The sequence below is a fragment of the Lepisma saccharinum genome, chromosome 12 (genome assembly GCF_977018435.1).
Source record: "Lepisma saccharinum chromosome 12, izLepSacc3.1, whole genome shotgun sequence".
NCBI lineage: Eukaryota > Metazoa > Arthropoda > Insecta > Zygentoma > Lepismatidae > Lepisma > Lepisma saccharinum.
In genome coordinates, this window is record NC_139240.1 from 65,318,126 (window position 1) to 65,343,350 (window position 25,225).

Genomic DNA, 25,225 nt, shown 5'->3' on the forward strand with positions numbered 1-25,225 from the left:
ACGCCAGTGTTCAATGAACATGTATTTTTTTGTGTGAACAATGAGAATTAACTAAAGAAAGTTCTTGGTTCGTTGTAAGCTGCTAATGTATAGACAAAGGCTAGGCAGACAAGAACAGTCACCAGTCCGCCTTCCCATTGTTTACCGCAGCATGTTTGAATGTCTCTCTTTTAAAACGTCTCACCTTGTTGACTAGACATTTATTCAAACGACAATAAGCTTAACTATTGTAAAATGTTTTGTTGGTAAGAACAGAGAGACAATCCAGATGTGAATTATCGGGGATATTTATGAGGGGAAGAAGCCGGAAAAATTCCAACCAATTCCGGGAATCAAACCCGGATCTCCCGCGTGGTTGTCAGACGCTCTACCAACCAACCAGACCACCGCAGCTCCTTGGATGAGTTCCACACTTTGATTATTTTAATTTATTTAAATATATTTTCTTGTTTTTATGGATTTTCTTCACACTTAAAATGTCTCACCTCGTTGACCAGACAATTATTTCGTAACAAAGAAACAAAAAAATGCTCCCAGAATTTGATAAAAATCGAATGACTAGAAAGTGATATTGTTCTATTGTTTTCATAAATACTATATTTATGTAGATCTCTAGTACATAATAGTAGTAGTGGTATTAGTAGTAATTCAGCCAATTAATGAATTATAAGTATTATTAATTAATTGTGATGATTATTATTTAATTAAAGTATAATAAAACAATGGTAATGTGAATTTGGAGAAAGTTTGAGAAATAACCCCCCTTTGATAAAATCCTGCGTACGCTACTGCAACTGTATGCCTAACCTTAGTGTAGTAGGGTAGTGGTGAAATCCAATCAGTCAAATAATAAATCCAACTCAAGATCATGTGCAAAATTACAATATGGATATATCTTTCGCTTGCACAAATTGATTTTTTAAATAAATATTATTAAGACAAAGTATTGATGATATGTACAACTTATTCAAGAGAAAAAAGTTAGGCGAGCTGCCTACAATTCACAATTTCCATCGGTTAAAATTTTTAAAAAGCAAGAAAATTCCAGACGACTCGTGTCCAATGAATTTTATATGATTTGATGTTTATGTAACCTCTTCGCTGTAGTAATCAAATAAAAAATACACCATGATAACGACAGTAAAGGGTTCAGTTTCGTGAAAATTTCCATTTCGAGCCATGCCGACATGTTGACTAGTTTTCCTTTACTAACATAAACAATATACTTAAAACGTTCTTAACTTATACTCTTGTAAGTGTAGGGAAATTGGCAATATAGCAATCAATATCTCTAAAAATTTACCAGAATTCAATATCTTTTCCTTAAAAAATATACTTACTTGTTACCTCTTTCTTACAATTTAGTATCATAACCTAAAATTCCTTTTAGCATTGCACACATCAACTAATATAATGCCTTGGACAGACTTACAATTACCTTCTTGTGGACTATTTCAACACATTGTTTGGCATAAAAATATTAATTACATTAGCATAATATTCTATTCACAGACAACATCGCCGTCATTTCTTACTGGACAGTTATGAATTCTGCTTATTCTTGCTGAATAAACCCTGTATCAACAAGGTGAACAATATATAGGTGGGCCCGTCGAACACCTTTTCGTGTTATGTATAGCTGTCTGGGTGTGTGTGTGTGATTGACTGAATGAATGGATTTACATTTTTGTGTGCTTTGGCTCAAATGGTCGTTTTGAACCCTTTAAATTATGGCAGGAAAATTCCCCTGATCTAAAATCCTTACCTTCAAGTTTAAAAAAGGTGTGTAAAGAGCCCCTTGAGAGAGGTTAAAAGTACAAGATTGTAAAGGGACCTGCGCCCGTGCTTCTCAATACTTATGTGAACGTTATTATGCGGCTTATTAATTAATAGGGGATATTAAGATGAATATACCTAGATTAACTTTATGATGATTTATATTAAGTATTACTAATATGCTTAATATTAATATTAATACTAATATTCTTTTGGATTATATGGTAGAATATAAAAATATAAACTGTTTCCTGTGTTTTATACCATTTTATTTTATTTTATTGATTTTTTGCTTCGTTATTCTGTTCGCATCATAATTGAATTTTATGTCTGTTAATCAAAGTAACAAGTTTTCTGCTTTTTTAAAAATTCACAATGCTAGTTTCCATGGGAGTTGATCTCCATTCTCGACGTCCATAGCCCATGGCTGCATACAATGGTTACTAAAGAAAGCCAAGAAGGGTTTTGAAAAGTTATGAAGTGTACCTATATTCGGTCACAATCTTGGCTAGCTTCTTCTTTACGGGTGTCAGTCAGTGCGATAAGCCAAAATGCGAAAACATTATGTGATTCAAGCTCACGTGTCACATTCCAACCACACACGCCACTCACTGTTAGCTGCAATGCCCGGTAGTAATCGGGGGATTGGAATGGAAACAAAATGATTCATTGCATTCGTTCCATTGTTCTGCGAGAAATATATCGAAGACTTATTCCTAGAGCGGATGTTTACAGTCTACTAGGCGGCGCTGCTGTAGTTTAGGTTGTGACATTGTGCACTGGAAGGATCCAAGGGCTACCTCACTTGTTAGTTGGTGCGTGTCGAAGTAAGTTTCGCAAGTGGACAACGTGAAGTGAAGAGCGACATGATGAGTTTGAAAGGTAAGATATTATCAGAAAACAGTGTATGCCATGCAGGCCCGTACCCAGGACTCTTTTAGGGGGTGGAGGCGGCTGAGACAGATCCGAAAGTGTGGAACAAAGAGAAGATCTGAAATGCTGTGGGGTTGATGGAATTAGGTTATTTTACGTCACTTTTCTGCCAAGTTTGTCTAATCGCAATGATGAGAATGAGTGATGAGGGTGAAATCGATGAAGGAATTCATTCAGGCCGGGTTTCGAATGCGGGACCCCTGTGCTCAACACTCCGCCACGGTCGTGGGCGAAATGCTGTTAGTTGGAGTATTAGATGTGAAGAAAATAATATACTTATAAATCAAGCAATTATTATTGTAATAAAGAACATGTCTAAATGTGAGTTAACCAAAATATACGAGACATTTTCGCACGACTGGTTCGAAAAAGGGGACAGGAATTAAAAGGATTATCCTGACTAAATCTGGACGTCTGGTAGCGTTGCACCAATGGCTATAAAACTAAATCTACCCATTTATGGACTAGTGTTTTAATTTATAAAAGCAACAGGAGACCGAAGAAAGTATGGAAAGGAAATTCCAGAAAGTTAGAAGACCAATACTTCAAAACAAAGAACTCTTGTTTGTTACGCTTAAGGTTCCACAAGATAAACTAAAAGGTTGGGATGTTGCCGATGGTGTAGTAGACCATCACGATCTTGAATGCTTGCACTGTGTACTTCAGCAGCAATTACAAGACCTACAGTATTCACAATAATGTGGCGTTTTCTACCCTTTATTTTCTTCCCAGCATCATATCCTCTGCCCACTCTGATATTTTAAGTAGTGGATCAGGTTTTAATGCGGCATAAAAAACTACTGCTATAGATCATAATCCTATTTGCTGTAATTGTTGTACTTTCACACAGCTCAAGGCTCCACAACATCGCAATTACCTTTATCATTTGCAATTTGTAGGGGAATTTTTCCATTATTGTCCTTTATGTTCAAATCAGCTCCATAGCTCACAGGAGAATCCACATATTCTTTTTCCACATAATAAGCAGCAGCGTACCTCAGGAACGTGAAGAAGAAATAGATATAAAGCGGCTACTTGCACCAAGCCAAAAGAATGTGCTGGAGAGCCTGCCTCTCTCAATAACAAACCCATTAATTTATGCAGGACAAAATCAAAATTTTTAATAATTTGAAAAATCGTCGATGGTGTTTTCGTTCCTTTTTTATGGATGCACATTTAAATATTTCAAAGTTTAAGGGGGAGCATGGCCCTTTCCCTGGGTACGGACCCGATGCCATATGCTGTTCTTTCCGTCCTTTCTTTGTTTTCTTGTCTCGTCTTTTGTAGAGTCGAATTACTTTCGGAACATCTCCAGCGGACTGCGCGAGTCTGTCTAGCGAGCGTAGTGGGCGTGTAGAATCTGAGCAAGGGGCTTAGCGATAGGTTCTGGGTTGAGATGACGTCAGCGACTCGCTTGGTTAATTGGCTGCTTCAAGAGTTGTGACTCGTTCCGAAGCTTCAAATGCATAATAGCCAAAGATGTTACGGAAGTAATCTCCCTCTACTTTTCTTGTCTTTCTGCTATTCCACATCTATCTGTTAGATTTTTTCCCCTTCTTTTTAACTTCAGTTTTGCTTCAGTGTCTTCCGTTTACCCCCCTTTTAAGGGGTGTCAAGGCTGTTTCCATTAATAAATTTTGTCAAAATCTTGTAACTTTTCTTATTCAGCTTTTATGTTATATTCCTTGCAGTACAATCCAGAACAACGATTTCAGTTTTTGTTCGCGCATCTCATCGTAATTTACCGTTTGGCATTGGCAGATAAGCCCGATACTGTTTACTGCGCATGGCTACTATTCGTAGTTATAGTGGGACCATAAGCAAAAGGACCTGCGCAGAACCGCGTGTCCTGTGCATCGTACTCGCGCATGGAGGGGGGGGCAGAGTGGAGCATGCTTCCTTAAGCCAGTCTCACACGGTGGTTAAATAGGTCCCCACTTCCCTACCCACCTCCGATTCGAAACTGCGATACGATTTTTTACGTCTTCAGTTCGCCAAGGCAGCAAAAGGGGTCTCCTTAAAATCTCATGTTTAAAAATGGCGACTGCACAAACACGGTATACCACTTCGCAAGTTTAGATGCTAATAACTGCTGAAGATTTGGGAAAATAATGTTTTCTCTTAAAAGAATAAGAGAATAACATTGGCACTGTTGAATAATATAGCACATGTAACCCGTGGCAGTGAATGTGATTATATAACATATGTTATTTCAAGTTGATATACCACTTTACGGACACACTACATAAAGTTGCATTACCCGTATATTACGATAGAAGTTGTATATTCTAATGAAACCCTTCTCGTACGGTTTTGAAATATATCCCCCAATACGAATTAGTCAATTAAATTACTTAAAATTCACAACATTCAAAGTGCGAAAATTGTGGTGTTTACATTAAGTTACCATATTATATTTATATTTCATTGACACTTCTTTGCTCCTAAAATACTTATTGTGAAATTTACTTTGAAGTCCATGAAGAACTAATTACAATTCATAACTTATATATCTTTACAACACTAGCAGATTAATTTACTGAAGTGCTACACACAGCACAGTCTATTTTTTACAGCCTTTGTTGCCTGTACTAGTATTCGCGTCGGTTGTGAAATTAAAATAACAGTATCACAGTAGGAAATCTAGCCATACGAACTATTTATTTAAAACAATAATATTAGTAGACTCTTCACTCAACAAATAAAATATTCGTCCCAATCATTTACATAGCTGTATTGGTCGAATCTTTTTCTTCTTAAGCCTTGAATAAACAGTCGAACATCTATTGCCTTTCTTCTTCTTCTTCTACTTCCTACTTCAGCTGGCCAGTGTGTTCCTCAATTCTGATTGGTAGTTCTATGGTATTAACGATGGATTTAGAGACGGTTTCTAATTCTGTCGGGAACTGAATAAGATAAAGCTCTCACACGATCGTTAAGTAACGAAGCTAGAAGTCGATGGCGAAGTGAGGACCTAACTAACTACCGTGTGAGACTGGCTTTATGGTCCTAGTTGAACGGGTGGATGGGAAGATATGCCAAGCTTTTTGGTCGAAGGTTCATATGTTTGTGGTCGCTCTATATCCAGAACGACAAATCGTATACACACACTCGTATACAATCGTGTGTATATATATATACACACACACACACACACACACACACACACACATCAAGAACGTATTTAGGGGTCCAGGGGATTCGGACTCCCCCGAAAGATTTACTAAGTACAAAAATTAAATAATGAAAATAATGGATTAATGAAATAACTCAAATTAGATAATGAAAATATAGTTTTTCTTTAATCGAGGATTATTTATTTCCTCGAAAGTTATTGGAAGGAAAGGAATATATTGTGATCATACGACTTTGAATGACAGTAGAAGATGATTTATTTAAGATTTATTACTACTAGCAACGTAACATTCATAAAATATCACCAGAAACTTAACTTTTCGTCAACTGTATCTAACATCCTTTTTTTATATTCAATAAATATTCAATTCTTTGTTTATTTGACATTAATTTCCTTGCCAGGGCAGTTTTTATTTACAAATTTTGCCGTCCTTAACTACACGTAAGCTAGATAATGAATACGTGCTGTTACATCACTATTCTTATTCCTTTTACCTATTCATGTAATAAAAATATATCAATTAATTTGAATGTTTTAATTAATGCTACTTTAATTAATTTAATAAAAGCGGCCCCGGCGCCCACCCAGCGTCGAATAACATGGGTACCTGGGGAAACCTGGGGGGTAAAGGCGGTCAGGGGCGTGGTGCTGATCACATCACCCCCACTCACGACCGGATCAAGAAAGTGTGGGGCGTTACCCCCACACCCCCTATACGCCTTCATGGCGTGGTGCTAAAGCACAGGGGAACACTTTACTTTTTTTTTTTTTTTAATATAATAATTATTATTTTGAGACACTTGGTTCGGACCACCCGAAACATATTTCTAGATACGTGCCTGGCACACATATACACACACACACAATTCAGAAATAAACCGAAATCTGTTCACGACGTAAGCCTATCACTAGTAAAGTCAACATGTTTTGTACAGCGTACATTGATACACTTGTAGGTTGAATTGTACCTTCTGCAAATATGCTGCATAAAGAAACAAACTGCCGGAGTACTGATTGAGGCGAGTGAATGTAGTTCCATTAACATCTCATTTGAAAATGAAAAAGTTTACAAATTATGCCATACAGTGAGGCATATGCGTAACTTGGTGGGACCAAGAGGAGACACTTAACCCCCCCCCCCAAAAAAAGAAATCAGGTTTATTAAAATTTACAAGTTAGGAGACCTGAGGAAGAAATTGTGATTTCGCAAACGTCACAGTTATTGAGCAAATAATCCCGGACGCAATTTTTATGAGAAGGAAAACTTTTCGAGTCTTTTTCCCCCCAAAGTTAAGCCACAGGTTTGATTTCGCCCTCTCGAAATTTAGCCCCAACAACACATCGCCGATCTAACGGTACGAAAAATTATATCGTAAGGACCAACCACTCCACGGTTAGCGCACCGGATGTGTACTAAAATCGGAGATCTATCGCAGGCATTGGCGTCGCCAGAAATTTTTGTGGGGGTTAGACCATTGACAAAACTTGATTGATTGATTTAGTTTATTTTACTTCGCGTTTTCTGCCTCTTGGCTAATTTGCGAAGATGGGATTGCGTGATGAAATTGATGAATGCACATTCACAAACAACCAAACCCGAGCGGGATTCGAACCTTGGCGTCGCAGCGCGATGTGCTAACCACTTATTTTTTTAATAAAGGAATTACCCCCTGCACGAAGGTATCCCCCACCATTCACACTTTTTCTCACTTTTACACTTTTTTCAATTGTTACAGTTTCTCAGTTTCTTATCATCTGGACAAACACAAATACCCATGCCTTACCCGGGACTCGAACCCGGAACCCCTTGCGTTGTAGCGCGCTCTGCTAACCACTCTGACGCAACTCGGCGATAAAACTTGATTAGTAGGAAATAATAGTAATAATTATTATGATCGCGGTTATAGCTGTTACGTTATAATAATAGCTATTATAAGTTAATGAAAATAAACCAATTTTATTCTAAATTTATAGTTATTTTTATTACACAAAGGGCCAGACTTAGCTACTCGTCCCACCATATGAATGAAAATCCAACACAGCTGTCTTCCAATATTCTCTTACATTTCGTACACGTAGTGTACTGAAATTCATAGTTATTGAATGTTGTTATTAATTGGTTGGTTGATTGATTTGTTGTTTTAAGTCCACTTTATGCACAGTAAGGCTAATCGGGACTGCACTTACAGTTTAAAGTGGGATCCGAACCACTTGTACGTCCACCGGGTATCGAACCCGGGACTCCTTGTTTACAAGGCGACGTCGCTAATACTGCGCCATCGGGGAGGCGAATGTTGTTATTAACTTTAACACAATTCGTTTAATAAAGTACTTTAAAAGTTTGGGAAAAATGTTACTCGTAAAGTTTCTGTTGTGTAACCTCTCACACCGAACTGCAACTTTTGGAATTTTGGAAGCTGTGAAATTATTTATTCTTTAGGTCAAATGGTAGAATAAGAAAATGTAACCTTGTTTGTTTATTTTCCATTTTTCTTCCATTTATTCTGTTTGAATACTAAGTAAATAAACGGTATTTCTGTTATTAAGAGTAAACACAGGATTTTCTGCTATTTCTAACTTGAAATAAACGATAACAATTCCAGGGGGAGATCGACAGGCCCGAGCGCCCTGAAATTCGTAAATTGAAAACTTTTGATGTAATAGATGCTGATTTGGGTTTCCAAGGAAAATACATTATCCCGAATAAATAAGTATTTGAGACTGGTTAAATATTTTTTTTGGTACTTTTCTCGTCTCGTCTCGAAGCCTGTCCCGCCTCCCAAGCAACACTAAAAGCAATTTAGTGGAACTAGTAAATTAATCAAAAACATTTTGCGTACTTGGAATGTTACTAAATTTTTTGTTGTCATAAGCCCCACACTGGGATAGCCAGTAAGAGTTGTCCTGTGGATGTTCAACCGAGAAATTGTACCAGACCCATTCCCCTCCTAAATACATCCTTGGACAGCCTTGAACAATCCGGTATCTAGAATTGATCTCCAGGGGGGGCTCATGAGTTATCAAATCGTAAACCTAGTCTATATTTCAAAAGTTTAAACAGTGTTAAATGAAAGTAAATTATGTGTGTGTTGGAAGGTCATTAAATTAATATAATATTTAGAAATATCACAAATACCACAGCTTTTTTAAAAATATTTTTAAAACATCTATTGAAGTGTTAATTGACTGCTACTGACATCATCTCTTACTACACACCCATACTACATCATACAAGAAAAAATGCACAATATTCAATCATAGTGCCTACCGTACATTCCACCCCCGACCAAAGCAATAAAACTCCCCTTCGTTCCCAAAACGTGGAAGCTGTTAACCTTTGACGCAGATGTGGAAGGAATGTGGATGTTAACATCGAAGTCACAGATTTCTGTCTAAACGAGAGGCGGAAAAAGGGGCAGCGAAGGTGCAGATAAAGAAGCTCCCCTATGAAAGAACCTTCTAAAGTCTAGAGAATCTTCTAAACACTTGCCGCTACTTAGACTTCTACTCATAAACAAAACCAATGTAATACACTTTGTAAAAAAAAATAGCATCACTTCATTATTTTTGGTCGTCAGCATTTCGCTCGTGAACTATCAGTTGTTTTATTGATTTAATTCGACTTGTCGATTTGTTTTCCTAACAATTATATAAAACACTATATCTGTAGAATATATTTTTATTATTTAAGTCATAGTTACGTACATAATGCACTTGACAGAACTAATATCAAAATTATTGCAAATATAGCTTGTGGAACTTTTTCGCACAAAGACAATTTTTACAAGTAAAAAGATTGAACAAAGGTTTTAAATGCATCATGATATGTTAATTTGAAATGATAGTAAGTAAATACATTGACTAGTACTTAGTGTGGCCACCCCTGGCCTTCCTAAGTGCTTCCAACCTTCGAGGCATGCTATGAATGAGATTTTGACAATATTCGACTTCAATTTCATTCCAAACATGTACAATTGCTGCCATAAGTTCCTCTTTTGACCTGTACGTCTGATTACCAAGTTTTTTGCACATCATAGCCCACAGGTTTTCTATAGGATTCATGTCTGGAGAGTTGGGTGACCACCAAAGTCTTTCAATATTCATATCATGAAACCAGTTATTCACCACCTGAACACGGTGACAGGTTTCATTATCGTCTTGAAAAATAAAGTAGTCCAAATTCTGTCCAGAAAAATGATCTCCTGCAGTTTGTAGAACTTTCCGATTCAGGATTTCCAGATATCGATCAGCCTTAATGGTTCATGTGCAAATATGCATCATGCCAATCTCTTTTGCAGAGAAACATGCCCAAATCATTACACTGCCACAAAACTTTTGAGTTTCTAAACTACAAGATTTTGCAAGTTCTTCTCCCTTCCGCATCCACAGTTTAACTGAGCTGTCATTCCCCAGCAATTTAAATAGTTTTTCTTCAGAAAATATCACATGTTCCCAATCTGCATCATTCCATGCGCCATAACGTGTGACAAACGCACGTCTAGCTTTTGCATGTGCGTCAGTAAGTCTGGGTTTTTTATGTGGGACGTGTTTAGAAACACCCTGTTCCTTTAGTCGGGATACTACAGTAGCATGAGTAAGATTAACTCCCACCTCATTTTGAAGTTTATGTGCAATTTGGTGTGAACTCATTCCTCTGTTCTTCAGTGCCATGTCCTTTATCATACGATCCAGTCGAGGTGATGTCTTTTTCTTTCTGCCACAGTGACTTCTCAGTGATGATTTTCCATGTTCTTGTTACTTTTGCAGGCAGTGGCTAACTGTGGATTGATGCATTTGAAGTTGTCAACCAATTTCTCTCTGAGAATGACCATCCATATGCAAAGCAAGAACCATTCCTTGCTTACGTGGTGAAATATCACACTTTCTGCCCATTTTTTTCGAGAAAACACGCTCAAATACACTACACAGTACCAGAACACTTCGCAAATATGATAACGTATACAAACTGTCAATAATGAACATGTAGTTGCAACATAAAACACGTCACAAGTTGCACTACTAACAATCGTTTTACAGATTCCTGACAATTGATTACAAAGCCTTGCAGCAGTAACTGATTGCAACACCCTCTAGCGGACACTCCAAACACTAAATCAACATAAGAATAACACCACACTACGCAGTGAATCCAGACCAATACTTCAATCAATTGATTTCAAATTGTGCAGGAAAGATGCATGCATGCGAAACTCACAATTGTCAACATCCGTAATAAGAATACAGTGATGCTAATTTTTTTTTACAGAGTGTAGCTGTTGTTCATGTTCTGTAAATTTATCCTTCACCAAGTTGTAAGCAAAATAATATCTGCTGTCTACATTTTCACTCTTCACTGAAAACAAATGTACAAAATAGTTTTACCTAATGTCAAGGGGGCTGACGGCAGTACAGCCTCCACCCCCCAACCCCACCCACCCCCCGGACCCTAACTGGCTATGGGCCTGATGACACTTATATGCCAGTAGTGTCTGACAGTTATAAACACATTGTAATATTTTCATATTTTTCTTTTTCTCATACGTTCCAGGTATCTCTGCAAGGATTGTTGCATCCGTGACGAAAATGTTTCAGTCCATGAAGACTCTCTGGATGGCTATGATTGGCAAGCCTGCTGCCGCCACCGATGGTGTTGTGGAGAAGCTCCACAAGATCACAGGCCAAGTGCTGTTGTTCGTCTGCTTCATCATCATGGCAGTCGAGATTTTCGGTCAACCGATCAACTGCAGCATGAAGGAGCATGACTCCGAAGCGACCAAACTCGCCGAATACAATTGCTGGTACTCGAGCATCTGCTTCCCCCAAAACTCCAGCTACAGCGCCGAGAAATGCTACGAGGCTTACTACCAATGGAGTCCAGCCATCATCTTCTTCCAAGGACTCCTCTTCCTGCTGGTCTTAGGCATCTGCAGAGCCAATCGCTGGTTTGCTTCGACCTGCCTTGGACAGCGTTGCCCAAGAGGTGACACCAGTCCAAAAGTTCGAACAACCTTCCTCGCTTTCCACGTCTTGATGATGGTGAACGTGGTGGTCAACTTGATCTTCGTCGACTGGCTCCTGGAGCACACCTTCTCGAAATACGGGTTTGGAATCGTGAAGCTACCCTTCGTGGAAAGGATCACCAGGGATGACGGCATCTTGGCAGTTTTCCCTCAAGTCGTGCAATGCTCCGTGGACAACGTCGACTACTGTTTCTTGTCGATCAACGTCCTGAATGAGAAGATCTTCATTATCCTCTGCCTCTGGTTGTTCGTGCTTGCTGCCTTCATATGTCTCCAGATGGGTGTCGACTGTTTTCAGCTTATCTTCTCAGGAAACAACCGCCAGGTCAAGTACATGCCCGTGAAGCGCAAGCTTAAACGAGTGAAGATTGTGAAGAACCAAATGATTGAGCTCGAGGTGCCCCAAGATGATCAACTCTATGTGCGCATCTTCAAGAAACCACTCAAAGGCACTCCCAAAGTCCTTCCTGGCAATGGAAAGGATGGTGACCCTCTGCTACCTATGGAAGATGACCAGCCCTAAGATGTTCAAAGTAAACAATTTGCAGGTGATATAGAGCGCAGCGCTTGCAAATTATAAGCAGGTAATTGTACAGCAAATGGATGTTCAGGTTTCTATATTAGTATCTGTATTTTGTATAATAGATGACTGGTCAAAATTGTTTTCAGTCAGAAGGAATGCATGTATTGCAGTGGAAATGTTATTAAAGTTCTTTGTCAATCACAAGAAAAGTTGTTTATTTCTATATTTCCAGCAAAATTGTGAAGTTCATCAGTAAAAGTATTCGCTTAAAACTTAGTGTAATACAGGGTGTGAAATCATTGAAGATGTAATTTACACACACACACACAAATATATACAGGGTGTCATTTTAATGGCGCCCACCGACCACGGAAACGTATAGAGGACATCAAAACAAACAACTTTTTCCAGTAACATTTTTCTCGTTGGAGCGTCGTTTCGGCGCTACAGTCGTTCAAAAAAGCCCGTTTTGCCGCCTGAATGCTGGCAACCACACACAACATTTGATTGCATTTGTGACGTCATATCCCGTCGTGAAGCGATGCGTTACAGGGTTGCCAGGAACACACATATTCTGTAAAAAACGACATAGCTACAATCAGCCACATTATGTACCGTAAAACAAAACGAGAAAACACGTTCTGTAACAGGAAGTAAACAAACGATACGAAAAATGGTAGAAAGAAAATAGAATTCAAGTGGAAGTGGTCATATCGAATTTTGTATTAGCTTGCATGTCAAATATTTGCAAATCTAGTTACCAAGTTAGCATCTACAATTTAGTCTATCCACTTCGTCCTTCTGATACTAGTTGTCTGTGACACACTGAACAGATGACAAAATAGAAATGAAAGAACTCAAAATTCCAAAGGTAAGCAACACATAATAGTATAATGTATATTCAGGGCATTATGAGGCAAGTGACAAAAATGGTTGAAAATACAGGGATATAAATAGTAGTAAAACAAACTCTCCGACGACTGTGTTTATCTACGCACCGGATACACATGTAATAGTTTGCAACTCTGAACAGGGCAGTATATTCGCTACTGATTCATCATTAGATTGTTACTGTGGTTGTACGTGTTTTAACCGTAATGTAACAACGTGAACCTCAGATACTTCCGTTATCAGCACAAAGTACCACAAGGCATCTGGACACAAATCTGTAGATATCAACTTTGCAACGATATTTGCAAATATAATTGACATGTAGCTGGGCGTAAACAGCCACATGTAAGTTGTAAGTACAATAAAAGTTATTGTTGTTGATATTTGACATGTAGGCTGAGACAAAATCCGATATTGACTCTTCATTTTGAATACCATTTCTCATATCGTTGGTTCACTTCCCCCTTTCTCTGAGATGACTGCTGATCTTCTGGCTAGTAGGCTCTGATGTTCGGTTTACTGGACGCGTTTCTCGCTTGGTTTTACAGCTAATAATGTGGTTTGTTGTTTGTCATTTTTCACAAAATTTGTGTGTTCCTTGCAACCCTACCGTGCGCTGTTTCGCCGCAGGAAATGACGTCACAGATACGATCAAATGTTGGGTTGGGTTGCCAGCATCCAGGCGGCAAAACGGTCCTTTTTTAACGGCTGTAGCGTCGAATTGACACACCAACGTGAAAAATGTTACTGAGAAAAGTTGTTTGTTTTGATGTCCTCTACACGAATCTGTGGTCCGTGGGCGCCATTAAAATGACACCCTGTATAAGAATTCGATGGCGTGCCCAAAAGGGTTTGATGGGATCATAACACCGCCCCCTGTCAAAGGCAGGAAAAACTAAAAATATACGTAACACCCCCCTTCGAAAATCCTGGGCAGGGCAACTAAATGACATAATATTTATTATGATATTACATTTAAAATTAAATTTATAAATATTTAAATATACAGGGTATACACAAATGAATGGTGCGGTTATAAATGTCAATAAAAAAATTATTTTTTAACTTACGTGGTTGCAGCAAACACTGTTAGAGGCGGTAACTGTCCCAGTTTTTGATATGAGTTAAAATTACACGCTGATTCCAAATCCTTCACGTAAGGATTTTCCAAAATAAAAAGAAATAAAAAATGTCACATTCTCCCGTCGTCCCCTCGTTCCCCGAATCTTATGCCGTGCGATTACTTTCTATGGGGGTTTATTAAAGACAGGGTTTATGCACAACCAATGCCAACTTCCATCCAGCAACTTCGTGATCGGATAATGTATGCAGTGCAGGACATGTTACACCGTGTCTGGAACGAGCTTGTTTGCCGCGTTGATATGTGTCGTGTGACCAGGGGAGCTCACATTGAAGGATTGTAATTTTAACTCACATATCAAATACTGGGACAGTGTTTGCTGCAACCACGTAAGTTGAAAAATATTTTTTTATTGACATTTATAACCGCACCATTCATTTGTGTATACCCTGTATATTATTACTGTATATAAAGGATTTCATTTGTTACTTTCATATATTTCAGATATTAATTAAGTAGCAAACTAATTCCTTTACCATCTGCTTAATGTCAATAAATTACCAAAAATTGAAACAATAAAAGCAGGGCTCGAAAAATCCCGGTCGCCAGGTCGCCATGGCGACTAAAAATTTCAGCCTCGTTGTTAGCATTCCATAGAGTTTGAGTTGGTGTTTTAAGTCCACTTTATGCACAGTAAGGCTAATCGGGACTGGACCTACAGTTTAAAGTGGAATCCGAACCACTGTGTGCCTCCACCGGGTATCGAACCTGGGACCCCTTGATTACAAGGCGACGACGCTACCACTGCGCCATCGGGGAGGCCTAGCATTCCATAGAGTCCGTAACAATTTCTTACCCTTTTTCCCCCCCAACACCCCATTTCCTGCTTTCTCAAATAATGTAGCGATGTTTTGAATACCGTGATGTTCAGCATCTTATACAGAGTGTTTCAAAAGTCGCACAATCCAAACTTTGGAAATGTGGTATATCATGAAAATCATAAGAGATATTTACACCGGGTTTCCTGCATTACCTATAAAGCCTCATCCATTGAGATATATTTCAATGCTTAAAATTATCAGTTCACTCCATACAGAAAATTATATAAATTAATAGCTGACGGAAAGCACCATTCAAATTTTTCCAGAAATGAACTTCTGAGTAAGAAAAACATGTAAGAAATTTACGACTGATGCCACATCAGTCTGTCATTTGCGACCAATATTGGTCATGTGCAACATTTGATGAATTTTTGGCTGGCGATTTTATGGGTTGAGCGAGAAGTGCCATTTTTGGGACATATCTTCGTATATGGCAACACTAGCAGGTCGAAATATTGCCAAAAGTCGCAAACATGTGTCTAAGTATTGGCTATATATTTACGTGAAAAATCGTAAATCAAGATTTTTGCCGAAATTGGACTCTTGAGAGAATCCTAGGCTGCCCCTGGTTACATAGAATTCTCTTCGCTCACTTTCGCTGCTACTGTGCCTGTTTGTTTTGATTTATTTCAGTATGGCGTATTCATTGGAGCAGTACGTGTGCATTGCTGAAGAGTATTTTACTACTCATTCTTACACTCCTGTGCAAGAAGTTTTCCAATAAAAATGCCCTCCCTGCTTCTGCTGTAGCTACCTCACAAAGCAACTGTTTTACAACCAAACACCAACAAACGATCCCACAAATTGTTTAAGAGTTGGCATTTATTGTTGAAAATTAGTTCTCATATGTCTTCAGCAAATTAACAATGTTTTTTAAAATAATGTAATTGCCTTTATTTAGATAAATGCTAACATAAATTTATGAACCCAGTGATAGCCTACAGGATTAGTTTAGACAGAAAACCCGGTGTAAATATCTCTTACGATTTTGATGATATACATTTTCAAAGTTTGAATTGTGCGACTTTTGAAACACACTGTAGTATGCACAATTGCTAGTAGGTAGTTTCCTGGCGCCTGATTTTCAGAGCTGGCGCCTAGCTTTGAAGAAAATTTTTCGAGCACTGAATATAAGTTTTCGTTTAGTTTTAGCGTTTTATTAATACAAATCAATTTTTACTTTGGTTACACTGTTAGAATACGAACTAAATGATATTCATGTGTGTCATTGACAATAAAAATAACAAGTTTTCTGTTGTTTTTTTTGTAATTTGAAATGAACGATGCCGATTTCCAGGGGTTCGACGGACCCGTTCGACCCCCCTCCTCCTGACGCTCTTTACTGTAACCTGCATCATACTTGCAGTAACTCGATTACTTCTTGATCAAAGAACTGGAACTCGCTTATTGTTGTTTTGTTTTAAAAGTAACTTTACAAAAACTTCTGGTTCTTGGGGTACATCCCCCTGTCCCCTCTCCCCACTTCCGACGCTCATCCTTCATCCCAACTCCACCTCTCTGGATTGTAATTGGATGAGTTCGAGGCGGTGGCGACACGGTGCGGCAGATCATTGAACTACCAGAGATAATCCCAGTCGCACGCACAGTGTTGCCAGGTCTACTGATTTCGCAGGAGATTTCCTGATTTTCAGCACGATCTACTGATCTCCTGACAAGTTTCAGGAAAATGTGGAAATCTCCTGATTTTTTGCTTCCTTAAATAGTTATAATGAACAAATATTTTTTTAAAAAATCGAAAGTTGATTTAAAGTTTACATATTCAGCTGGTGGAATGCAAAGACTCATGAATATTCCGGAGAGAGAGAGAGAGAGCGAGAGCAGTGGCGTCTCGTGGCCTCAAATTTGGCCGGGGCTTATTTTTTAAAGAATTTAAAATATAATGACAATTCACATGAATTACAAAAAATAGGTATTTTTTTCTTCTAGACTACAAAACTGGACTTACTTTTTTGAAAGAATTTAAAATGTAATGACAAATTACATGAATTACAAAAAAACGGGTATTTATCTTCTTCTAAACTACAAAACTGGACTTATTTTTTTAAAGAATTTAAAATATAATGACAATTCACATGATTACAAAAGAAACAGGTATTGTTGTGAAACATACCTTTCTACGAACGTTGACTCCTGTTCTTCTGCTCAGCAAATTTCGTTATTACTTTTTCGTTGAAGCCCTCTATGTTTGAAATGTATTCTTTCTCTATTGTAAGCAAGTGCCAAGGCATTTGGTCTGTCTTGTCCCATTGCATTTCTTAAGCAGGTTTTAATACTCTTCAATGTGCTGAAACATCGTTCAGATTCAGCTGTTGCCACTGGAGTTATTGAAACTATGTTTGTCATTTTTACTGTTTCTGAAAAGGTACCCTCTAAATAATTTTAAATAAAAAATGAATGCAATCTAGTGATAGAGTTCATGTTTTTCAACTCTTCACTACAATAAAGAACATGAAGTTTCCTCTTCTATGAAGGGATAATAAATCTGGGAAGATGCCTCTGTTTAAAGATTGTTCTCTTTCATTATGTCCTCGTAGAGCAAGTTCGTGTCGACCACAGAATTTTAAGCAATCGATAATTCTATTTAATATATGCCTATTTTTCCGGACAAATTCATTGTGTCTTGTAATTGACAGCCTATGTCCTTCATCTTTGTGTTCGAACATCAACCCTGCCAAACTCACTCAAACATAGCGAATAAAAGTCACCACAACACTACAGTACAACACGCGAGATCAAACGCGACGCGACGGAACTAGCCCCGAATCAGCACTCAAATCCATTGCCCTCTCCCCTCCTCTCTCTGCTAGCATGTGACCTTCACTGTAGCGTAGGTGGGTGTAGGCCACGCCTTCCTTTGCGACGTGCCCCGGAGACCGATAATTGACATCAATGACACTAGGAGCGCTGTCGTATCCATTGCAGGAGAGGATGAATTTACGTGGGTAAAAATCGCCTTTTAAAAGACTGTGTGTTAGTTGAGCCCTTTGTGCATTGGGAACTCCAAGGCGGATGTCCTAACTTTCCCCATTGAGGTTTTTGTCAAAGGGGAGGAAACTGGTTACAACTAAATACCAATGTTGCCACCCAAGTATTCAGTTTTATGGTAATGTTTCTTGCAAATGCTAGATACAGGTTCAGGTTTTTAACTCTGATAAAAAAAGGAAGTCCACATTACGAATGCAGCCAAAGGTTATGGTTACAAAAGCTCTTAGTAAACTGTCGATTGATTGATTTGGTTTATTTTACTTTGCATTTCTGCCACTTTTGGCTAATCACGAAGACGAGGATGAGTGATAATGAAATTGATGAAGGGACAGCCCTGCCCAGGCCGAGATTCGATCCCGAGACGGGATCCCTGATGTCATAGTTCTGTGCTAACCACTCAGCCACGGTGGTCGGCTTAGTAAACTGCTGTTGCAGACTTATACGTCGCAGTTTTATTTTTCATTAATCATCTCTTAGAAATAATAGTTCATGTTTTTATAGCGTTGCTTTTTTTTTTATCTATTTCTGAGTGTAACTACTACTACAATTGGTCTTATGTCCCTTTATACTCAATCAATACTGTGGCGGTAGAAATTCTCTTTCCAGATTTATACCAGGTAATCCTCGAATGCAAAAAGCTGATTTAATTAAATAATTACATTGTCTGGAGTGACTGGGGGGAAAAGTTGAAGAAAAAACCTGCGACTTGTCTGATACTGGGCCCCGGGTTCGAATCCCGGACTGGGATATTTCGGGGGTTCAGGCATGGTAGCCCTTCTCCATTACCATTAATGCGAGTATTCTTTGAATGTATTGTTAAAAAAATGTGGTCTTTCTTACATCCTGTAACTTTGGCTAGTTTTAAAGAAAAGCTGTCTAAGGTGTTATCAGGTAGAATATTTAAAAATATATATCCCTGAGTGCGTAGTGGCTGAAGCTCTAGTCTTGGCTAACACAAAAATCACGAAATGTTTCCATACACTTTTAAACGCCAAGTATATTAATCCACGCAGTCACATCTTATTTTAGAATATTTGTGAGAGATGAACAGAAAATCGAGGTCGGATTTTTTTTCCAGTAATGTCACTGCTTTATGCAATGTGTAGGGACAGTGCCGGCGATTGGGGGGCAATCCTTGCAGCCCCCTCGGTTTTGGCACTCGATCATCGCCACTGGTTGGGGGAAAATGTACCTTTACCTTAGGTGAATTTAGGGGTGGGGTTATCGTACCCCTTGAAGTGCAAATTCATAATAAAATTTGTATTAACATAACAGTAATAAATTTATATTTTGACTTCTAAAATTAATAATTAACGTTCAATAATGATAGTGGAATGCTTTTCCTACTCTACCCCCCCCCCAGAACGTTGAACATCCGCTATTATTAGTTGTTCTGATTTTTTAAGCAAATCTCCTGATTTTTCAGCGGACGATCTCCCGATTTTTAAAAATCTGACCTGGCAACGCTGCGCACGCAGCAGGAACAGCTCGAAACTCGAACCGAACAGGAGAGCGGAAGATTTTGACCGAGAAAGAAGGTAAGATAATCGTGCATTGTTGGATAATTTCAATTTGACTCTTTATCTTTTCGTGTTGTTCTCGTTTGTTGTTAAGCTGTGAGCTCTGTACTGCTGAACAATTGCACGATAATTTTTGCATGGCTATTTTTCTTTGTGTTCAGCAGTTCACACTTGTATTCTCACCCCCTCGTCTTTTAAGAAGGGTAGCCGCAGGGAAGAAACTACAGGAAGCGACTTGACAGGGGTTGAAAGGATCACAGCTGGAGATTTGAGCCCTTCGGCCACACCGGTTTTGTTCTGGGGCGAGAAAGTCAGCTAAAGCGCTCTAAAACTCATACCTATCTGAAATTCAGAAAAGCCAGTCAAGTATTTTGGATAATTCATTGAAGCAACCTGGCATAATCTGAGATTTATACATATTTTTTCATTCTTGTTGAGGGAGGGGGGGTATATACCCACATTTGGAGACAATTGGTTTATTTTACTTCGCTTTTATGTCACTTTTGGGTAACCCCGAAGATGAGGATGAGTGATATGATGGAATTGATGAAGGGACACACAAAGATCAACCATGCACAGGCCGGGATTCGAACCCTGGACCCCTCGCGTCGGGGCGCGCTGTGCTAATCATTTTGCCACGGAGGCGGGCTATCATCACTCTACGTTTTCCCTACCATTTTTGTATTTCTTCTTCACTGTATCTCTCTGTCCATCTTCTCCTATTCCTATTCCCAGTGGCGTGCCCAGAATTTTCGAAAGAAGGGGGTTAGGTATACATTTTTTAGTAGTCAGCTCTCATTTTCCCATCTTTTCCTGGACTTGATGTTCTTTTTTTAAGGAATACTGGGCCAAAGGTGGGGGGGGGGGGGGTTATAACTCCCACCACCCCACCACCCTTGGGCACGCCACTGCCTATTCCTCTTCCTTCTCTCTCGTTTATTTTATTTCTTCATCCCTTCTCTATTTCTTTGTCTTCGCTTCCCCTGTTTTTTCACTATCCCAGCCGTGAATTTCTCTTCTCTCTATCTTTGAATATCATTTTTTATTTCTCCCTCTCTTTCTCAGTGGATCGCTTCTTTATTTCTCATCTTCATCTGTCTCTCACTTGCGTTCCCCTTTCTTTCCCTTTCTCTCTGGCTTTCTGGCTTTTTAATTCTCCCATTCCCTGCGGCTTCTCCCGTCTTTTCTCTCTTCTCCATAAAAGGCATTTCTTGTGAGTGTGAGTGCCAATATAATTTGAGAGAACTTATCAATTTTGAACCGTCCCGAAAAAAAATTCTTCTACATTGAGCGCTTTCGTAACTTGGGCATTCCACGAAAAGTGGTCCTACTCCATGTAAATGTGAATCAATCTGGAAATTATTGTTTTTAATTGCATTAAGGGTTAAATATTTGTGAATGCATATAACTTGCAATTTCACCAATAAAAAATACTACAATATGTAGCCTGTATGCTTCACCGACAAATGAAGTCAATTTTTGCTACATGTTTAAAGTCAAACGCGTAACACATTTTCGTTAATGCTTTTGGTGCATTCAGGCTGTCATCAAAACCAAGATTTTTTTCCCATTTCTTAGCATTTAGAAGTACATAATTTGTATTCATGTCCAGATATTATTAGAATAATTAAATCAAGAAGACTTAGGTGGGCAGGCCATGTGGCACGAATGGGAGAGGAAAGAGGAGTTTACAGGATTCTTGTTGGGAAACCTGATGGTAAGAGACCTATAGGAAGACCAAGACGAAGATGGAGGGACAACGTTGAGATGGACCTAAAGGAAATCGGTAGGGATGGAAAAGAGTATATAGATCTTGCTCAAGATAGGGACAGATGGAAGGCCTGTGTTGCTGCAGCCATGAACCTTCGGGTTTAAGAAGGCTAAAGAGTTAGTTAGCAAACACCACAAAACACTTCATAATTCTATGAAATCAGTTCATTATCAGACGTAACGCTGGAATGACCCTGGCCAATGAAAGGAAGTAATTTTGAACCTGTTTACAAGCACATCTTCGATCGTACGAAGTCGTCAATAGAAGCACAAGTTTCGTTTTTAAGTCCACTCTTATGCACATGTAGGCTAATCGGGACGGAACCTATGGTTTAAAGTGAGATCTGAACCACTGTACCTCCACCGGGTATCGAACCAGGGACCCCTTAATTGCAAGACGACGACGTTACCACTACGTCATCGGGAGAGGAACAAAGCGACCAGTGGCGTGCCAAGGATGTTCGGAAAGTGGGGTTAGCCTTCATTTTGCCTGCCTGTGCCGTTCTATTTTGAGGAATACTGGGCCGAAGGAGGGTTATGACCCCCCATCAACTCCTCTCTTGGGCACGCCACTGAAAGCGACAAAGCAGCGTAAGTCAATATAAGTTCATTCAAGTCAAAAGTAGCAGAACCCTACGCTAAATAACAAGCATCCTAATACAGTTGTATTTTATCACTGTTTCCAACTTCGGCCGTTTTGAAGTGTTTGAGTTCATTTGTTCACTAACAAGTGTGATTATAATTTACTTTTTCATCTCGATTAACCTAAAATGTTAGAAAAACGACGTTAAATAAAAAATTAATAATGAAACTAACTAACTACTAACTAACTCTCTAGCCTTCTTAAACCCGAGGGTTCATGGCTGCAGCAACACAGGCCTTCCATCTTTCCCTATCTTGAGCAAGTTCTATATACTCTTTTCCATCCCTACCGATTTCCTTTAGGTCCATCTCAACGTTGTCCCTCCATCTTCGTCTTGGCCTTCCTATAGGTCTCTTACCATCAGGTTTCCCAACAAGACCTGTAAACTCCTCTCTCCTCTCCCATTCGTGCCACATGGCCTGCCCACCTAAGTCTTCTTGATTTAATTATTCTAATAATATCTGGACATGAATACAAATTATGTAGTTCTATTCTGTAAATTATGTAACCTTCTCCACTCACCTGTCTCCTCATCCCTTTTAGGTCCAAAGATTTTCCTAAGGATCTTATTTTCAAATACTCTCAATTTATGTTCCTCTTTCAATGTAAGGAACCAAGTTTCACATCCGTATAATACTACAGGCAAAATTACTGTTTTGTATATTTTAACTTTTAGTTTCTTAGATATTAAACGAGAAGACAAAAGTTTATGAAGAGAGAAGTAACATGCATTTCCTGAATTAAGCCTACTTTTTATTTCCTCTTTAATATAATTTTCATTTGTTAATATTACTCCTAAGTATTTGAATTTGGAAACTGGTTCAAACGAGTTGTTATCAGTAATTAGATTTTGATTATTACCTAACACTTGGTTTCGGCCTGTAAGCATATATTTAGTTTTATCTTTGTTAACTTCCAAACCTATCTCTTTAGCAGTTTTGAAAAATATTTTAGCATTATTCTTAATTGTAATCACATCATCCCCCAGTAAGTCTACATCATCTGCATATGCTAACAACTGAGTCAAACCATTTAATTTTAGTCCTTCTTTAGTTTCTTTTACCTTCCTTACAGCATATTCTAAGGCAAAATTAAAGAGCAATGGAGATAATGCATCTCCTTGTTTTAACCCATCATGAATTGTAAATTTGTCAGACATATTAATATCCATCAATAATGAAACTGTTATTATTATTATTATTGATGAAAATTATATACGGATAAAAATAATAACAAAGGCAATTTAGGTTGATCATATTGCTTAAACGACTTTTACGTTCGGTAGCTCTCCTCCGAATTAAAATAAATTGAATACTACCAGAGGCGTGCCCAAGGGGGTGGTTGGGGTCAACCCCGCCCCCCTTTGGTCCAATATTTCTAAAAAAGGGACTGACTACTAAAAAAGTATATATCCTGGGCACGTCCCTGGATATTATGATTGTGTTTCCAGTCCCCCCCCAATAATTTGAAGCTACAGTGGACTCGTCCTTTCAGCCGGCGCGGGGACCGTCTTTATGACAGTCACCATCTGTTGCCGCGTTTACCTACGAAGCAGGAGCGTATATTCTAGGCTAGCTAGGCTATCTGCGAAGCCTGAAGTCTAGAGAATAAAATTCAGGAGAAAAATCGATCAGAAATTGTAAATATTATTATTTATGTCAGTGAGATGATGATGCTGATTCTGGAGTTGGCAACCTGATTTCTTATGAGTTGGTAACCTGATTTCCAATGAGTGGCAACTTGATTTCTTATGGGTTTGCAAGCTGATTTGCTATGAGTTGGTAACCTGATTTCTTACGAGTTGGCAACCTGATTTCTTATGAGTTGGCAACCTGCTTTCTTATGAGTTGGCAACCTGCTTTCTTATGAGTTGGCAACCTGATTTCTTATGACTTGGTAACCTGATTTCTTATGAGTTGGCAACCTGCTTTTTTATGAGTTGGCAACCTACTTTCTTATGAGTTGGCAACCTGATTTCTTATGAGTTGGCAACCTGATTTCTTAGGAGTTGGTAAATTTATTTCTATTCATAGCCTAGGGCCACGTGACATAGTGAGATAGCTCAGATATTGGACTCGGTATACGCCGCTGCTACGAAGGAACTCGCGATCGAGCAACCAATTAGGCCTACTGCTTGGGCAAGAAGAGGCAACATTAAAATCCCCCCTCCCCAAAGCAGCCAGCAGGCAAACAGGATTTTGTCAAAATAACCACTCTGCGCTGTGAATGGACATCGGTTGGTACGGCGGCTCCATTATAGCGACGCCTGTGTGAAAAGCTCAGAGAACAGAATGATAGAATTTAAATAGGCTCCAACTTAAGAATTTATTACTTGCTCGATGGATTCTTTTTTTGTTATCTCATGTGTAACTTATTTTTCCTTCTGCGATAGCGGCGGGCCAAAGTGATAACATCGAATGGAAGCATGAGGTCATGTTTCTTTCGAAGGTCGCGACAATGACCACTCGCTTGTGTCACAACTGTTCTCCGTAATGTAGGCAGCCATAATATTTTTATACGTAGATTTGTGTTGTTTTCTGTTCATAGTTCTGTTGGGCAATGCTCAAAAGTCGAGAGCACTTTTTTTGTTTTTCTCCTTTATCTCTAGATTTACTTAAAGGGTTGTTCAACTCGAAACCAGAATGCATAGATTTAGGTCATATGTTTTGTTCATCTTAAGATACGACACTGGGTGTAGGAGGTATGTGATTGATTCATTGATTTGCTTTATTTTACTTCGCTTTTTGTGCAACTTTTGGCTAATTTGCGATGGGGGGGGGGGTGAGATGATGCAATTGATGAATGGACACTCTCAAAAATCCATGGCCAGGCCGGGATTCGAGCCGAGCCTTGGGGTTAGCCTGGGGATGCTCCTATGGTTTAGCATGGTGACAATGAGACAGCTGGGTGAAAATTTTGCTATCGGGGGGAATACCATATCCCTCTCACTTCGAGCACTGCATGAAAGTTATATTAGAACCATGGTGGGAAAAAAAGCAGTTTTTGATGTTGTTTTTTAAATTAAATCACGGTTTGTGATTCGTG

The 25,225-nt window shown here is 38.8% G+C and overlaps 2 protein-coding genes across 3 annotated transcripts in view; both read left to right on the forward strand.

The window, feature by feature from the left end:
- Positions 1–2,481: 2,481 nt before the first annotated feature.
- Positions 2,482–12,589, forward strand: LOC145996522 (innexin inx3-like). The gene is made up of 2 exons (XM_083133022.1): positions 2,482–2,658; positions 11,394–12,589. Exons 1-2 carry the CDS (start codon positions 2,643–2,645, stop codon positions 12,386–12,388), a joined length of 1,011 nt encoding a protein of 336 aa, XP_082989148.1. The 5' UTR covers positions 2,482–2,642; the 3' UTR covers positions 12,389–12,589.
- Positions 12,590–19,722: 7,133 nt separating this feature from the next.
- LOC145996177 (uncharacterized) overlaps positions 19,723–25,225 on the forward strand; it is a 59,115-nt gene continuing 53,612 nt past the window's right edge. The window contains exon 1 of one of the 2 annotated variants that reach the window (XM_083132530.1): positions 19,723–19,785. The gene's annotated coding sequence lies outside the window, so the exon portion shown is untranslated. Of the gene's footprint in view, positions 19,786–24,847; positions 24,882–25,225 lie in introns of those variants that run through there. The other variant, XM_083132532.1, reaches the window with a different exon arrangement.